Here is an 18,036-nt window from a genome sequence, read left to right as displayed (position 1 = left end):
GCACATAAAGAGTACCCAGAAACAAAACTAAAGTAAAAATATAATAAATTAAAGAGAAATTCATAAGATATAAAGTACAAAACTAACCGAAAAATTTAAAATTGCTTTCAAGTTTTGGCTGTTGGCTCAGTTGATCTTCGGAATTAAGTGTGTGTATACACATACACGCACCAAGAAAAAGGACAGCATATGTCAATTACATCTCCTTCTTGCACAAGTTATGAAGTGGGCTTTTGAATTTTCTTTTCTTGCTTTGGGAAAGGCATCTCCTTGGTGGCAAGCAGACCCCACTTTAATGTGAAATGTTTGCCCTCTAACCAACGGTTTAAAAACAAAAAAACGCACTGATACGCATACAAAATGCTAAATAAATCTTAACAAAAATACATCCAACTAGTGGATCCCAAGTGCTTCAAGCATGTCACTAGATTAACTTTGAGAGACAGGTCTTACAAATAAAATCAAACTTTCTTGTATCTGGATGTTGATATTTATTCCACACATGAATATAAAACACTTTACACAGGAACTGCCAAACTTATACCAAATATAACTATTGTTGGGAAAATATGCTCTTTAAAAGCATATGTGTTTATTTAATTGTAATAAACAATTTTTCTGATTAATAAAATAAATGAGGTATTTTATTCAAATATCTTAATTGCATTAATATTTGTATTAAAGTCCATTTAATCATATTATATGTATTTATGTGATCACCATGTGGATTCACAGAAGACATAAATACAAGTTATCTTATGATTAAATAAATTTAGTTCGCAGTTGATAAATAAAGTTGGGCACTTTATTTAGGTATAGACTGTAATAAATTCATTGAATGATTTGTCTTAATCATGTATGAATTTATTGATGTAGTACGACTACATTGAACAGGATCACATATGAGATTTAATTAACTTTGTAATAACTGTCAGACTTATTAAATCTGATAGGTATTGATTTTACTGTAATCTTAATCTTGAGTTAATTATGATTTCATGATTGTAATTGTTATTCCATTTGAGTTACCAACGGGCACGACACATACTTGTGGTCAAGATTACCCGGTATCTTGGTGGGAGCAATTATGAGTATTGGAGTTATGGATTAACAATATAGAATTTGTACAACACATCTCTTGATAGGTTTTCGGTACTTGATCATAGAATTCTCTGGCCAGAGTGTGTCAACATATTTAGTATATTGAAAATGATCATTAGAGAAAACCAGTAAGGATCAAGGAATAAGATGTTATTAAATTGATTGGACAGTTGAGATATCAATTTAATTAACGATGTGGTACAAAGGATTGTGCAGTAAAGAAATCAATGTGGCTTGGGGCGAATTATTATTCGAGCATACAATTATGGAAGTCAGTTCCAATCTTTTAGTGGAGTAGATTTGGAATTAAATAATTGGGCTAGTTTAATTACAGGCCTAATTATTGTAGCCACTATTGTATGTTCCCAAATGATCCCCGGGTTAGCTCATTTAATTGACTGCACCACTACTGGACTAATAAGTAAGATAACTAGCTATTTGGGTCAAAAGCCTAAATATATCATTTAGTGGGAGGCTCCATTTAATTAGCTTTTGTATAAGGGGCCTTATGTTATTTTACAAGGTGGGTCCCCTATTGAAAAAGAAAATAACGTGAGTTTTATTTATGGCATTTTTTGGAGCCTAGGGTTTTCACTAAAGGGAGATATATAAGGCTTGTTTTCTCTAAAGAAAAAAAGAGGGGAAGCCACTTTATACAGATCAGAGAAAAAGATTTTTCTCTCCATTGTTGAGAGAAAAATTTTCTCGTGCTAGTTGCTTTGGTAGTGATAAAGGCGCCCACACGTCAAGTGCAGATCGAACCTGAGTCATAACCTGGAAGATCATTGGAGACAGTTCGTGATCTAACAAGCGTGGTGGTGACGGATCGTGATCTAACAGGAGTGGTGGTGGCGGATCGTGATCTAGGAGCCTAAATCACTTTAACGGAAAAAGTCCAATCGGATTTTCAAGGTACGATTTCTGGATTACGTATTCCTATATATTATATGAGAGCGGTCCTTAAAAAGGTTTTATAAAAATTTAAAAACCGGATTTTTCCCCAACAACTATTACAGAGGACGGGGGTAAAAAGCCGGGGTGAAAATAGGACAAAATTTGAGGTTCAGGAGATTGAGAAACTCACGCAACAAACTGTTACAAGTCCATACATTTTAGCAAAAACATTTTACCATTGGATACGAACATGCTCTTATTCTTGCATTTACATCATTCTACATCTTCAACTGCAGGATGCACACAAATGCAAATATGAATAGAGTATGGGAGAGCTTGCAATTTGTTGTTTATGTCAAAAGTTATGACTCCCATGACAAGAAATGGTCCCATATTAACCTCAAGTTGTCTTTAAACCCATTGTAGATGGAATCAGTATCAATCTCCCCATCCTGACGATTGAAAGAAAAAGTATTAAGTACATGTGAATGAAGGACAGAAGACATCTAATACAACACTAATTTTGTATGAGCATGGAGACAAAGCCATACGAAATAGTGTGCGATAAGAAACATGAAACAGATTTATATAGCTTAGCCGATAAATTTTATGTTTCAAAAGACTAATCCTGGGACTGAATCAATTAACAAACTCTAAGCACTCTTCCATCTAATGGTGATTGTAAAACAAAAGTGCAAGACACAAATATAAGTCATAAGCTGGAAGCTGAGCTTTGAAATCAAATTTGGTAAAAAGTCATTCGTTACATATGATAGAATAAATAAGCTAACACAGAGGAGCAACTGCATAACTACTAAAAGGTAAAAAGAGTTCCTGAAGATTTCTATTACAATATTGCAATCTCATCGTTAAAATATTCTCTGTCAAACATTTTTTTTTTTTTTAAGTAAAGAAATCTCCAATAAAATACCCATCTAATAGTAAAAATTGGAAATTACAATTACAGCTCAAGACACAAGTTCAGTAAGAAATGCGTGAAGACAAAATATGCATTAACATTATGACATAACAGCAAGAATTTCAAGATCCATGTAATCATACACAAAGATAGTAGGTTTTGTGATAAAAGTTAAAGGAAAAAGCAGCAAGTACCTGAATCTCTGAAACTAGTCTTCTCAACTTTAGATTAATCTCAATCGTAGCTTCCCCAGTTCCAGTCTTGAAAATAAATCGGTCAACATTTCTTACCTTAAGCTTTAGTGATGGGCTTTTATATGATTTAAATTCATTGTGCCAAACCCCAACAATTGTGTAATCCCCTGAATATGACTTCCCCATGGGCCATCTTAACCCACCCTTGACTTCCGGATCCGGAATGGCTGAATTAATCAGAATTCTAATGCTGTTCATTTCATCATCCTGAAAATTCAAAAATTTCAGTTTGATCATAGAATTCATTTGCTGGGACTACTCATAGGCACACACGCCCCCCCCCCCCCCCACCCCACAAACAAAAAAAAAGAGCTTATATTTAACTTTTGTTTTAAGCCTACATAACGGTAACTGATTTGGAAATCTAATAATTTATTTGTTATTCTATTTTTACCATTTGTAAAGTTTCAGTTTTGAAGATCATAGAATTCATTTGCTGGGACTACTCATAGGCACAAACCCCCCCCCCCCCCCCCCCCCCCCCCCCCCACAACAAAAAAAAGCTTATATTTAACTTTTGTTTTAAGCCTACAAACGGTAACTGATTTTGGAAATCTAATAATTTATTTGTTATTCTATTTTTACCATTTGTAAAGTTTCAGTTTTGAAGAGAAGGATCATGCATGCTAATGTTTAACCGTTTTAAGCTTGTCGTGTGAGTGTATGTATATATATGTATGTGTATATATATATTTAAATTTTTTCTCAACCCCTTGAAAGTAAACTTTCTATGATAAAACAAAAGCTATAAGTTTAATATTTCCTTATTTCCCCTGGTCTTGAATTAATTTTTCTTCCTCATTCTGTAATGATGATGATTCCAACAAGCAAATGACCAAAAAAAATAAAAAGGAGAAAAAAGAAGGCGTAACTTAAAAGTCCAGCTAAACATGCACAGAGTAGCGGATTGACTTACCGAGAGAGCAGATAAGGTACTCTTTGAACATAGTGCCAACCTCAGGTCTAGATTTTTATGAACGCATAACATGTCTGCTACCATGTGACGAACAGAGTTCAGTTCGACCTACCGGAAAAATGTTCATATTCAAGATGAGACTCCACACACGACAACAATAAATAAACAACAAATAGATATATTATGACTGTATGGGAAATAATGTGGCGCTTTAAAAGACATAAAATGACTACTACGAGGTACGTGATAATTCTGGTCTTCCGGATGTCACTACACTAAAATAAAAAAAGATTATGGGGATCTAAATCCCATGATGCTGAAAGAAATTCTTAAATATTGGCATATTCACTTTGGTCTACAATAAGCAGAGGTTTTTTGTATTATCATAGTTACATCTGTAATCTTATGCATAGTTTGTTGGATTAGACATTCAATTCCAAGTTAACTCTTAATTTAATTCAATTTTTAATTGGTTTATAATAGTTGCTGGAGCTTTCCTTGTTAAATTAACAAGCCTGTTCCTCAATTAGATGTAGAATTAGTCTTACTTCTTGAGAATTTTCTTCCTTCTTTTCATTTTAAATTATTTTCCTCTTAACTGAGATCATCCCTGGAGAGACTTCTAAAGGTTCTTGTGAGACACAAAGGTTTCGTCTCTTTCTTGATATCTATCGCTTATATTTCGTCGTCTCCTTCATAATTCACAGTGAAAAGATTATATCATTCAATTCAAAACATCATAAGTCTTGTTTCAATGTTTCCACTAGCAAAAGTCTCCTTAACACAAGAGGCAACTTATAAACTTGGACCCGTTGTCCATAAATAATACTCAGCCAGTAGCAAAAGACTTGCCTTATAGAGATGAAGCTTTTGATCTTCTTTAACAGTACATTTGCACGCAATTTGTCGTGTGCCATCAGACAACTACACAAGAAAAAGAAGGGGGGGGGGTGGGAGGAGAATCAATGGCTAATTAAGTGAAAGATAAAAGAAACTTGGTCATGACTACTAAAGTATTTAGCACGACTGCAGGAGAACTACCTTGACATGGTATATATCCTTGTTCTCTACAAAACCAACCCCAATTTTTGGCACAACTTCATTTACAATTTTTTCCATGTATGTAGGAGGGACACCAGTGTAAAAGCATCTCCTCAGTGGGCTCAAAGCAGATTCAGCAACCTGACCTTCTTTCTCATTTTCTAAGCTCAGTATGTCACTCCTTCATTAAGACGAATAATATAATAATTATTTCTTTGAGGCGCTTCTAATATGAGAACTAGTAGAAGCTTCAAAGATGTGATAGAAGAATGGAAATATATGATACAAAGATGTAAGAAATAGGTGAAGCAGTGGTATACTTTGTTGTCCCAATGAAATATCAAACAACAAAACTTGGCCACGGCAACAAATTTATTTGTGTCTTGCACCGGAAATCAAGCAATACTAAGACAATGGATATATTTGTTTCCACTAGCAACAATTGAAACGTCCTACGCAAAGCCAAAGCCAAATTCTAGATGCCATGAAAGCTTCTATGAGATACAAGTCTGAAAGAAGTGCATGCACTATAAATTGCCATTTTCTTTTTCCTTCTTTCTACAAATCTTTTCCTCTTTGGCTTTTAAAAGCAATTTTAACTTTTGTCCCCGGCTTGGAGATCCGATTTACAGTCATCCACAGCTGGTGGTAGGGTTAATGGTAAAGCTCATAATTTTAGCTGCCAGCACTTATATGACCATAAGATTTCTGTCAGAATTTAGTATGAATATGCATTTTTGCTGCTTTAATTTCGAAAGAAAAGGAATGACCTAATAAAAAATTCAAGCTGTTACAGCAATGGAACCAGATCACATACTCACGGAAAAGATGATGGCCAAATCTAGCAACCATTGTTGGCTTTTCCTCCATTTCGTTCTTGACAATATTACAAGCACTCAAGACATCTGGCCATACTTTTTCTGCTATCGATTCCCATGGGCTTCTTGATGTATTCCCACATAATTTATCGTTATCTACCAACCCAAAATCCAAATGTCAATATAACTAAAGTTAGCACCACATATAAATAAAGAAAGAAAGTAGAACATATTTAAGATAAAATTACAAATGCAGATCAGTAACCTCGAGCCAGATTAATGGTCGTCGATTTTTTATGCTCAACAGGGTCGTCTGAAAACTCCACAAAGCGGACAGAAGGAGTGCTGCTATCATTATCCAAGCCACAAATGAACCACCTGTGTATGGCAGGGTCTGCATACACGATCTTTCCACTTATGTCTGCATTATGCTTGGATGATCCCAAGCTTAATTTTCTGTTGAATTTAGGCACAATCATCTCTGGAACTGGAGATGGCCTCTGGGGGTCCTTCGTATGCCTCATATGTGGAGGAATGTAAGCCATTATGATAATATGAACTTCACTCTACCTTAAAACCACACTAAGAATAATAAGTATTTACAGAATTTTATGAATTGAAATCACTGTTGCAGTATTGCCCGCTAAACAAGCAACAAAAATACTTAGGAAAAGGGAATGAAACATTTCAGTAACCCAAGATCAGGACTAAAACAAACATTCTCTAGATTAAAAGAAATTTGAAAAAAGATAAAAGTAAATGATACCGTACAGGCCAACTATGAAAGAAGAAAAAGTAAATAAAAGAAATTACTCAAGAATCATTTATGATAACATTTGTTACAATGAATCAACTGTATATAAACTGAACGTAATAAAATAGCAAAAGATAAAGTTATTCAAGCAAATAATTTTATCTCAGTAGACAGTAGCTAAACTAACCAGTGGAAACAGTAAAATAAGAGCTAAAAAGAAGCCACCGAAATCATCAAAAGAAAATCACATAACGAGTGCCCAAAAACGAATCTGAGTGAAAATATTATAATTGAAGGAAAAATTCATAAGATATAAAGAACAATACTTACCAAAAATTTTAAAATTGCTTCCTAGTGGGCTGTTGGCTCAGCTGATCCTCAGACTTATATGTGTATGTATATATCTATACACGCACCAAAAAACAGAAAGACAGTGTAATCACATCTCCTTCTTGCACAAGTTTTTGAAGTGGGCTTTTTGTGTTTTCTTTTCTTGCTTTGGGAAAGGCATCTCCTTTGGTCGACAGGAGATTACAGTGAAATATTTGCTTCTAACCAATAGTTTAGAAATAAAAGGAATTTAAAAAAAAAAACACTAATACACGTACAAAATGATGAACATATTCAAAAAGATGAGTTTATTAATTTAAAAAGATAAGTTTATTAATTTAATTATAACTTTAACCGGGCATCAAGGACCTTTCAATAAATTACCATATTACTGGTGGGTGTGATTACATAAAAGGCGGGGAGAAAACTTTTCTTCAAAATACATTTGCAAGTGGATCCCAAGTGATCCTAGTATGTCACTAGCTTAATTTTGAAAGACATGTCTTACAAATAAAACCAAACTCTTATTGTTGTTGGCCATTGATATTTATTCCACACATGAAAATATAAAACACTTTACACAGAAACTACCAAACTTATACTACTATTACACAGAAAAAAAAAATTAAGTTAAAGAAATGTACAAAATTTGAAGTTCAGAATGAGAATTGAGGAACTCAAGCAACGACATTTTTTGCAAAAACATTTGACCATTGCATACAAACACGATCTTATTCTTACATATTCATCTTTCTGCAACAACAAGTACAAGATGCACACAAATGCAAATATGAACAGAGAGTAGGTGAAGCTTGCAGTCTGTTGTTTATGTCAACAGTTGCTGGCATGACAAGAAACGCTCCCACATTAACCTCACGTTGTCTTTAAACCCATTGTAGATGGAATCAGTATCAATCTTCCCATCCTACGATTGAAATAAAAAATAATAAGCACATTTTAATGAAAGGCGAAAGATGACAAATGCACCACTAATTCAGTATGAGCATGGAGACAAAGATATAGGAAATAGTGTGCAATAACAATCATGAAACAGATTTATAGCTGCTGCACTGATAAATTTTATGTTTCCAAACACTGGTCCTGGGACTGAAGCAATTAACAAACTCAAGCCACTCTTCCATCCAATGGTGATCGTAAAACCAAAGTGCAAGATACGTATAAGTCATAAGCTGGAAGCTCATTTTTTGAAATTAAATTTAGTCCAAGATACGCAATAGGTAAAATTCATTCATCACTTGAACTGATACCATTTAAATGCAAAAGTTCATTGACGACAGAATGAATATGCTAACATGAAGGGACAACTGTATACGCACTAAAAAAGCTCTTGCAGATAATCCATTAAACTATATGGATAAGCTTGCTATCCGATCGACAAAATCTTCTTTCAGAATTTTTTTTGTAAAGCAATCTCCAAGAAAAGACCCTTCAGCATCTAATAGTAGAAGTAGAAAATTACAGTAAAGGTGTGAAGATAATATTAGCATTAACATCGAGGTGGAACAGCAAAAATTTCAATCTCTATCCAATCATATAAAAAGATAGCAGGTTAAGTGATAGAAGTTAAATTTAAAGAAAAAAATATAGGAGAAAAAATATGAGATGAAATGAATGTAGTAGATTAATATTCACATTCATATCAACCTTTTTTTTTTAGTATAGGAGAGTGAGCAGAGTAACCATTATTCTCTAGTCCTTACCTCCCAAAATTTTGAGCTAAAAGAAATTTAATTATTAAAAACCACTCAGCCTATGGGCACTTAGACATCAACATTCATTATACATAAGAAGAAAGAAAGGAAACATGAGAAGCACAATTGAGGACATACATGCAATCTCTATAACATATATTTAGTTTAGATCAAACTCTTATTGTCCGAGGTGCCCTAATTTACCTACTCATGATACTTAGCCAAAAGAGAGAGAGCATTCTTCTTATGCATAGTAATTCCCGGCAGAACATCAAAGTCCAAGTCGTGGCTCTTCATTCCAGGCGGCATTTCCCAATCAAATTTGTAAAGAAGATTAGCAAGTGCGAGATCCACAGTTGCGATTCCCATATTCAACCCAGGACAAATTCTTCTGCCAGCACCAAACGGTATTAATTCTAAGTGTTGCCCTTTAAAGTCAATACAGCTATCAACGAATCTCTCCGGATAAAATTCCTCCGGATTCTCCCAAGCTTCAGGGTCTCTTCCTATCGCCCATGCATTTACAAAGACAAGTGTTTTAGCTGGTATTTCATACCCATCTATTACGCACTTTTGAATTGTTTCTCTTGGGATTAGTAATGGCACTGTGGGTTGCAATCTCATTGTCTCCTTCACTACCGCTTTAAGATAATGCAGTTCTTGAACATCATCTTCATTTACAAAGCCTTTGTTGCACCCAATCAACGATCTGATTTCCAGTTGAGCTTTTTTCATTGCTCTAGGATTCTTCATTAGGTAAGTCATGGCCCAAACCACAGTTGCTGCACTCGTGTCTGTTCCAGCAACGAGTACGTTCTGCAAAACAAACAACATACATATGTACATAGTAAATTAGTTAAAAGCAAATAAAATTATATTAAATTAATCATGCTCAGGTGGACATCAAAGGCACTTTACAGCATTATAAACCATTTTACAAGACTGTAAAATTGGGTATCTGCACAAAATTTTAAGTCTGCGCCTGAGCACGAGTCTACATGTAACTATTTATAAAATTATTCACCATGAGCACTGCTTTGATGTGGTCCAAAGTCAAGTCAACTTTAAATCCACGATCTTTTCGTATTTGAAGTAAAACATCAATTATATCCTCCTGTTGCGCCAATTCTGATTTTGTTCTGTTTGGATCCAAATGCTCGTCGATGAGTTCCTGGTAGAATCTATCGAGTTCTTGGAAGTTATTTTGCAGGCGTTGCATCATTCCTGTGAGCTTGTCAATCCAGCCCATGAAAGGAAAATAATCTGTAACAAAAAAGCTTACAAACAAGGCTTGAGTTTCATTAAGCAGGGCATGGAATCTACTTCTTGCACTTGTTGCTTTATCGTCATCATACCTCTTGCCAAATCCAATTCTACAAATAATGGTGCTGGTAAGAGACATCATTACCTCGCTTAAGTTTACGGGATTAGAAGCAGCAACTGATTTTGAAATCTTTTCAATCATTCTTGAAACTTCATCTTCTCTAATGGGTCGAAAATTTTCTACCCTATTAGAGTTAAAGAGATGAATGACACAAATTTTTCTTATCTCTCTCCAATAACCATCATAGGGTGAAAACGCCAAATCAAGACCATTGTAAGATAACTTTTGTTGTCCTACCAAGGCTGGCCTGCTACAAAATTGAAGGTCGTGGGTTTTTAATATCTCTTTAGCCAGTTTTGCTGAGGAAACTACTAGGGATGGCACAAAACCAAGACGCAAGGACATGAGGGGGCCATATTTCCGTGACAGCTCCCAAAATGACACTTGTGGCTTTGAGACATCAAACTGGTGCAAGTTACCGATGAAGGGAAGGCCCCAGGGGCCGGGTGGTAATTTAGTATTATTCCTTGAGGTTATGTGCCTTTGCAAAGCAAAGAAGAAGAGGAAGAATGGAAGACACAAAAGGAAGTTGATGATGATAAGTAAAGCCATTAATATCTTCTATGCGCTTAATCACTGCAAAAACAGAACTGCCTCTCTCCATTAATAACGAAACAAAAATACTATGCTCAGTAGTATTATTGGATCGAGGCTCTGTTTTGTACTCTTGTGAAGTCCTTATCACTTGTGAGGTTACCACAACGAAACAAATTTGTTTTCTTCGTCGTCGTCGACAATCAATGATTAAATCAAGTGTTGAAAAGTAATTTGTAATCTAAGATATTAAAATATCTGTAGAAATATCTTAAGAAAAATCTGGGATGTTGGTTTCTATATGTGTTAAATATGTTAGCCAAGTAACTTAAGTTAGTGGTAGTTCAAATGTGTGGTATAAATAAAAGTTGAGTAAATTGTGTGGTAGAAAAATAAGTTAGTAATAGTTGTGATCAGCAAGTGTTTGTTTTTGGGACAGAATCCTAATATTGATTGAAATTTGGTTTTTTCTATCAACCTCACCTGGGAAGTATATTCTAACACAATAGTGTTTAATTGAAAATGGCAAAAAAAAAAAAAAAAAAACTGTTGTGATATAGCGAAAATCTTTAAGTTCTGGTGTTGTTTTATTCTTACTGAACAGTGAACAAGGTAGTAATTAATAGTCATGGATTTTAACAAAAATTAAATTTCTATTATCAAAATTGAACAAACACAAGTGATTGCAAGCCGAAACCTGACAAAAAGGTGAGTGGTGGGGCATTGCTCAATACCCCACCGCAAAAGCAAAAGAAAAAAAGGAAAGAAGACAAAAGAGGAAGAAGCAAAAAAAGGAAGAGAAGGAAGAAAAATAGTGCCGCGCCGCACAGGGTTGGAGAAAAAAAAAAAATAAAATAATAGTGTACAGTAGCTATTTGATGACTATAAATAGAGGGGCGTTTTTCTAATTTTATTCATTCAATTCTTCTCTTCTTCTTCAGATCCAGTTTTGAGAGAAACTTCTTTTTGAAAGAAAATCGGTCACATATTAGAACAAGGTTTGAAGATTTTCTTTGAAAGAAAATTACTTCCAGGACTTAAATCGGTAAACTTACCATTTTGCCAGCATTGTGTTACAAGTGAGCAGCATAGATTAAAGTTCAGTAGATCTGTTGCTAGAAGTAAATATATACTAGACTTGGTTCATTCTGATGTTTGGGAATCACCAGACATATCCATGGGAGGTTCAAAATACATGGTGACTTTCATTGATAATTATTCCAAGAGATGTTGGATGTATCCAATAAAAAAAAAGTTAGATGTGTTTCCAGTGTTCAAGGAATACAAAGCGCGGGTAGAACTTGAATTCGGGAAAAGGATTAAGTGCTTGAAAATAAATAATAGTGAAGAGTAAACAGACGGCGAGTTTCTTGCTTTCTGTAAGTAAGAATGTATTCAGAGGCAGTTCACGGTGGCATATACTCATCAATAAAATGGAGTGGCAGAGCGGATGAACAGAACTCCTACAGAAAGAATAAGAGTTATGTTGAGGACTGCGGGTGTACCTAATTCATTCTGGGTAGAAGCAGCCAAAATTGCATGTTATATAGTAAATCGGTAGCCATCCACAACAATTGAGTTGAAGACTCTGATGGAGATGTGGACTGGAAAGCTAGCAGATTACTCTCACCTACATGCATTCTGATGTCCTGTGTACGTGATGTACAATACCTAAGAAACAGCAAAGTTGGATCCAAAATCTAAAAGATGTATCTTCTTGGGATATGTTGATGGAGTAAAGGGGTATCGTCTATGGGACCCCACTGCCCACAAGATTGTCATCAGTAGAAATGTTATCTTTATAGAAGATCAACCGCAAAAGAGAGATATGGATGATAACACCGTAAAAGAAAAGTTAGAGATTGTACTGGTATATGTGGAAAATAGTCTAGAAGATTTAGATTCTTCCGAAGTAGCACCAGAGCATGAGGAACAAGAACCAGTCGAGTCCGAAGCTCTAGAAGTTCATCGGTCAACTCATGAGAGACGGCCGCCAATATGGCACTTAGAGTATATCACAGAGATCAATTTTCCATACTGTCTTCTAACAGAGGATTGAGAGCCATCAACTTTCCATGCAACTTTAAACAGCTCAGATGTTGCTTTGTGAATGACAGCAATGCAGGAAGAAATTGAGGCTCTACATAATAACAAGACATGAGAACTTGTGCCACTGCCACATGGAAGAAACGTCATTGGTAATAAATGAGTCTACAAGATCACGCATGATGATAATAATCAAGTGGAGCGATATCGTGCAAGATTGGTGGTGAAAAGATATGCTAAAAAAAAAAGTATTGACTTCAACGAAATATTTTCTCCAGTGGTTCAACTCACAACAATCAGAATAGTCTTGGCGATGTGTGCTATATTTGACCTGCATCTAGAGCAGTTAGATGTGAAAACTGCATTTCTTCATGGAGAACTTGAAGAAGAAATTTATATGCTCCAACCAAAAGGTTTTGTTGAAAAGGTAAATATTGTGAAAAATTTTAATATACTCGCAAGCGCACGAATTTAAAGATAGAATAGTGGTAACGAAGTCGAACCCACAAGGATTGTTATAAATTAAAAAGTCTAATTTAAATCTAAAATTAATATTAATTCTAACCTAGTTGAGCAAATTGAGTTTCTAAGAAAATTAAACTAATTAAACTAAGAAAACAATTAAAACAAATAATAATTCAATAAGACAAAAATTACTAAGGTTTCATAATCCACCACTATTTAACTAGCAATTATCTAGTTATTAATTAATCCCCAATTTTAGAGTGACAACTCGAAATCAATCTATGTCATCTCATGTATATAACAATTAAGCCCAATTAAAATTAATCTTGTATTGATTTTTTTTCTACTTAATAGTATGATATCTGAGCATCTCATGTAAACATATTGAATAAAAAAGAGTCAAAGTTTTCCTTAGTACTCCGTGTAAACAATTTAATGAAAGACACAGAATCAAAGATAATCATGTATAAACTTTATAGATCCAAGCATAAATTTAGTTGAATATTAATCTTAACAATTAATAATACATGACAGAATTGGTGAAAAGATTTAATAACATCCAAGTAATCATGTGAAACAAAAACCATAAACATTAAAGCACATATGTAGAGAATTAATTAAATAAAAAAATAATTATTTTATTGAATAGGGTTTCATCCTTAACCTTTGTTGAGTGTTAAAAAGTGTATATTTATAAAAGAGAAAATCATCATTTAACATTTCAAGTCTTACTAACACCCTTACTTTTATGTATTTAAGTCTCTTGTGATTTAATTATGTGTGTTTCATTTTAATTAAGTATTTTATGTATTTTAGGGATATCATGGTGATTTCACAATGAACGAGAGATCAGATAGCAAACGGACATCACTTTTAAACTCAGGACAGTCGAAAACCTTTGAAGGAGTATAAAAGAAAAAATGACACTGTTTACATGTACAATACTGTCCATGTTACTGTCATGATACTGTTCACATACACGGACCGATGATGTGGCATTGACTGATGAGGAGTCACGATTCTATTGAACTAAAATTCTTATATACTGTTGATCGATGACATGGCAACATGTTAGTGGACCAAATCGTGCATACGGTACATGCATTTACGCTGGATAACTTACAACCAAATCGCGTCACTGTTCAAACTGTGTGGTTAAGCCGCGTATTGTTGATCGATGACGTGGCACAATCCTGAGCGTCCAAATTATTTTTAATCCGATGGCCATGATTTACTCAATGTATCTATAAAAAGGGGGTTTCCCCCTAATTTGGCATCCCTGAATTCATTTTTGAATTCCATTTTCTGTAATTTCTTCTCCATCTTGTGTTTTCTATGTATTTTAATAAATTCCTATTTTGCCCCTAGTTTAATTATGAGTAGCTAATTTTCTTTCAAGCTTGGGTTGAAGGTGAAGTCTCAACATATTCCATGGGCTTTATTTGGTAAATTTACTTTTTTCCCCTCTTATTTTTGTGGATGTTTTGACTTTTCGTTAACAGATAGTAATAATCTTGTCTAGATACCGCACTGGTTTAACCGGCTCCCTAGCACAAGGTTATTACTATTTGGCATGATAAGCCCTTAGCAACATATTGATTAGAGCGTGGTTTATGAGGAATGGATACCCCCCTCATGATTTAATTGGCACTAATAAGGAATATTTAGCTCATGGTGCAGATTGAGATACCCAAGCGCTTCAATTATAATAGTTTCCACTTTAATTTAATTTTACCATTTCAATTTAAATTTTAAGATATTCCAAATCATTTTTACCATAAATCCAACCACCCACTTAGAAAATTAATTCTATATATAATTAAAATCCACCTCCTCGTGGGATCAACATTCGTAAGCATTAATATATTCTACAATAGATTCGTGCACTTGCGAGTTCAATAAAATTTGCACAACAACCTCAGTATAAGAAAATTAGCTAGACATACTTGAATTGGGAGCAACAAAGCAAATAAAAACAGCCATGGAGAATTAAATTGTTGCTGCTGCCTCCTCTTTTTTCATCCAAAAACCAAAAGCTTTCTTATATAGTCTTCAAAATGAGCCCCACCTTTTCAATTCTAAAGCCAAAAGGCTTTGGCCTTTTATTTGTTTTGTTCTCACACGCCAAATCCTTTGTATATTATTTCCTTATTAAAATTGGAAAGCTAGCCACACGTTTGACTTCCAAAGAAAAAGGCCAGTTAGTGATTTCTTCCTTTAATGCCCAGCACATGCATTCCAAATTGCTAAATAAAATCTTTCTTTAATCATCTTAAGCTCATGCGGAAGCTTTGGAACATAATCTTTAATTCTTCAATTCTTTCCTCTTATGGATCTTTAATGCACTTTTTGTTCATAATCTCAAATTAATTTCCTATTTAATAAAACAATTCAATTAATTAAAAATAAGAAATAAAAATAACTAGCAAATATACAAAAAAGGGTAAAATATATATGTAAATTATGCTCATCAGTAAAGGAGAACTTGGTTTGCAAGTTGAACAAATCTCTATATGGTCTCAAACAGGCGCTGAAGTGTTGATATAAGAGAATTGATTCCTTCATCATGAGCCTTGGATACAACAGACTCAATTCAGACCATTATGCATATTACAAGAGGTTTGAAGATAATGATTTCATCATTTTACTGTTGTACGTGGATGACATGTTGGTAGCAGGCTCCAACAAAGATCGAGTCCAAGAATTGAAGGCACAATTGGCTAGGGAGTTTGAAATGAAAGACTTAGGACCAGCAAACAAGATTTTAGGGATGCAAATTCACCGAGATAGAAATTACAGAAAGATTTGGCTTTCTCAGAAGAACTACTTGAAGAAAATCTTGCGGCGCTTCAATATGCAAGATTGTAAGCCAATTTCTACCTCACTTACTATTAATTTCAAATTATTCTCAAGTATGTGTCTTAGCAATGAAGCAGAGAAGAAGAAAATGTCTCGAGTAGCATATGAATCAATAGTGGGAAGTTTGATATTCGCTGTGATATGTACTAGACCAGACATTGCATAAGCAATGAGAGCAGTCAGTCGCTACATGACGATTCCTAGTGAAGAGCATTGGATAGCTGTGAAGAGGATTCTGAGATATATCAGAGGAATCTCAGATGTTGCATTATGTTATGGAGGATCAGAATTTACTGTCAGGGGCTATGTGGATTCAGATTTTGCAGGAGACCTTAATAAAAGGAAATCCACCACTGGTTATGTGTTTACACTTGCAGGAGGAGATGTAAGCTGGGTTTCTAAACTGCAGACCGTTGTGACCTTATCTACAACAGAAGCAGAGTACATGGAAGCTACACAAGTTTGCAAGGAAGCTATTTGGATACAAAGGTTAATAGAGGAGCTCAGGCACAAACAAAAGAAAATTCATGTGTTTTGTGACAGTCAAAGTGCCTTGCACATTGCAAAGAATCCAGCGTTTCATTTTAGGATAAAGCACATAAGGGTTCAGTATCACTTCATTTGAGAAGTAATGGAAGACGAAAATGTGGATTTGTAGAAAATCCATACAAAGGAAAACCTAGTAGATGTTTTGACCAAACTAATTAATGCTAACAAGTTTGTTTGGAGTAGATCCTCTTGTTGTCTAGCAGAGACGTAAGCAACATGACAATGATGAAGCAGAAATGATGATGTGGAGATTGATTGGTTCTCAATCTAATCTCTAAGTGGGAGAATGACAAAAAGGTGAGCAGTGGGGCATTGCTCAATACCCCACCGCAAAAGCAAAAGAAAAAAAAAAGAAAGAAGACAAAAGAAGAAGAAGAAGAAGAAGAAAGAGAATGAAGAAAAATGGTGCCGTGCCGCATAGGGAAGAAGAAAAAAAATTAATAAAATAATAATAAATAATAAAATAATAGTGCACAGTAGCCATTTGATGGCTATAAATAGAGGGGTGTTTCCCTAGTTTTATTCATCCAATTCTTCTCTTCTTCTTTAGATCCAGTTTTGAGAGAAGCATTTCCTTTGAGAGAGTATTAAGAGTTTAATAAACTCTTAAGTGATTAGTGATTTGAGAGATTGGGTGTATTGAAGTTCTGGGTAGTGAGACAAAATATTACAATATTTGTAATCTTTATTTCACTAGTAAAATATTTTCCTTTTGTCTTCGCCCATGGACGTAGGCTAAAAGCTTAACCACGTAATTTCTGGTGTCCCTGTGTAATTATGTTGTCTCATTATTTCTCAATTTCACTTTAGTTGCGTATCTACTTCACCCATCAATTTCCTAACAAAATTTAACTCCGTCCATCAAAAGTGCCAAAAACTCAATTGAATTGCCGCACTCGTGCTGTAAGAAATGCAATAACAACTCAATTGATTGTGCTTCAGCCTCCAGCCTTCTAAAGCTTATAGGAAAGTGATGGATGATGCGGTTATGAAATCACAACGATGTTGTGGTTTTTTATTTATGTATTCTCTGGAGGATGAAAATGTCGCAATAAAAAATTGATGTAATATTCACTTTGTTTTACTTGGTACACATAACTGTAATCTGATGCCATAAAAATGTAGCTTGCAAAGAGGCGGAGCATTACAGAGTTTATTTTACTAATACTCCCAACAGAAAAAGAGGTGATAGAAAAGGCTATGAGTTTACGTATTAGTTGTATCAAGTAAATAAAAAGAACAAAAAATTAAAAACCGAAGAAACAAAGCATCTGTATTCCAAATGCTGGGCAATTGAAAATGACTGTATTATATGGACTTGCCCCCTTTAATTAGAACATTTCATAAATAAATGATAAAATGGACATAGGCACGTTTTGACATGTGGGTATTTTTGATAGCTCGGGATGTCACCATACTCAAATAAAAAAGATAATTGAGATCTAAATCCCATGATACTG

General features: G+C 34.4%; 3 protein-coding genes across 4 annotated transcripts in view; all 3 read right to left on the bottom strand.

The window, feature by feature from the left end:
- Positions 1-7,401, bottom strand: part of LOC102623171 (uncharacterized) — a 50,983-nt gene extending 43,582 nt beyond the window's left edge. The window contains exons 1-8 of one of the 2 annotated variants that reach the window (XM_052438383.1): positions 7,028-7,401; positions 6,209-6,513; positions 5,943-6,099; positions 5,126-5,306; positions 4,937-5,008; positions 4,085-4,192; positions 3,109-3,375; positions 2,164-2,447 (exon numbers count right to left, since the gene is read on the bottom strand). In XM_052438383.1, coding sequence (XP_052294343.1) covers positions 2,358-2,447; positions 3,109-3,375; positions 4,085-4,192; positions 4,937-5,008; positions 5,126-5,306; positions 5,943-6,099; positions 6,209-6,488 — 1,155 coding nt within the window. In that variant the 5' untranslated portion in view covers positions 6,489-6,513; positions 7,028-7,401 and the 3' untranslated portion in view covers positions 2,164-2,357. Of the gene's footprint in view, positions 1-2,163; positions 2,448-3,108; positions 3,376-4,084; positions 4,193-4,936; positions 5,009-5,125; positions 5,307-5,942; positions 6,100-6,208; positions 6,514-7,027 lie in introns of those variants that run through there. The other variant, XM_052438385.1, reaches the window with a different exon arrangement.
- Positions 7,402-7,695: 294 nt separating this feature from the next.
- LOC112498367 (cytochrome P450 83B1-like) lies at positions 7,696-10,740 on the bottom strand. The gene is made up of 3 exons (XM_052438371.1): positions 9,764-10,740; positions 8,948-9,555; positions 7,696-7,952 (listed from the first exon to the last, which is right to left on the bottom strand). The coding sequence occupies exons 1-3, from the start codon at positions 10,673-10,675 to the stop codon at positions 7,901-7,903; spliced, it is 1,572 nt and encodes a 523-aa protein (XP_052294331.1). The 5' UTR covers positions 10,676-10,740; the 3' UTR covers positions 7,696-7,900.
- LOC102625918 (cytochrome P450 83B1-like) overlaps positions 8,645-18,036 on the bottom strand; it is a 68,024-nt gene continuing 58,632 nt past the window's right edge. Inside the window, exon 3 of the mRNA XM_052438378.1 lies at positions 8,645-8,929. The gene's annotated coding sequence lies outside the window, so the exon portion shown is untranslated. The remainder of the gene's footprint in view (positions 8,930-18,036) is intronic.

Source organism: Citrus sinensis, chromosome 3 (assembly GCF_022201045.2).
Source record: "Citrus sinensis cultivar Valencia sweet orange chromosome 3, DVS_A1.0, whole genome shotgun sequence".
NCBI classification, from domain to species: Eukaryota; Viridiplantae; Streptophyta; class Magnoliopsida; order Sapindales; family Rutaceae; genus Citrus; species Citrus sinensis.
This window is presented reverse-complemented; position numbering and strand designations above follow the sequence as displayed.

Bases quoted from the DNA above. Each gene is read 5' to 3' on its own strand.
- LOC112498367 (XM_052438371.1), bottom strand. From the start codon at position 10,675: ATGGCTTTACTTATCATCATCAACTTCCTTTTGTGTCTTCCATTCTTC. The intron at 9,556-9,763 runs GTGAATAATTTT...TTTGTTTTGCAG, and splicing joins ACATCAAAGCAGTGCTCATG to AACGTACTCGTTGCTGGAAC. The intron at 7,953-8,947 runs GTAGGTAAATTA...TTTCAATCGTAG, and splicing joins CTTTTGGCTAAGTATCATGA to GATGGGAAGATTGATACTGA.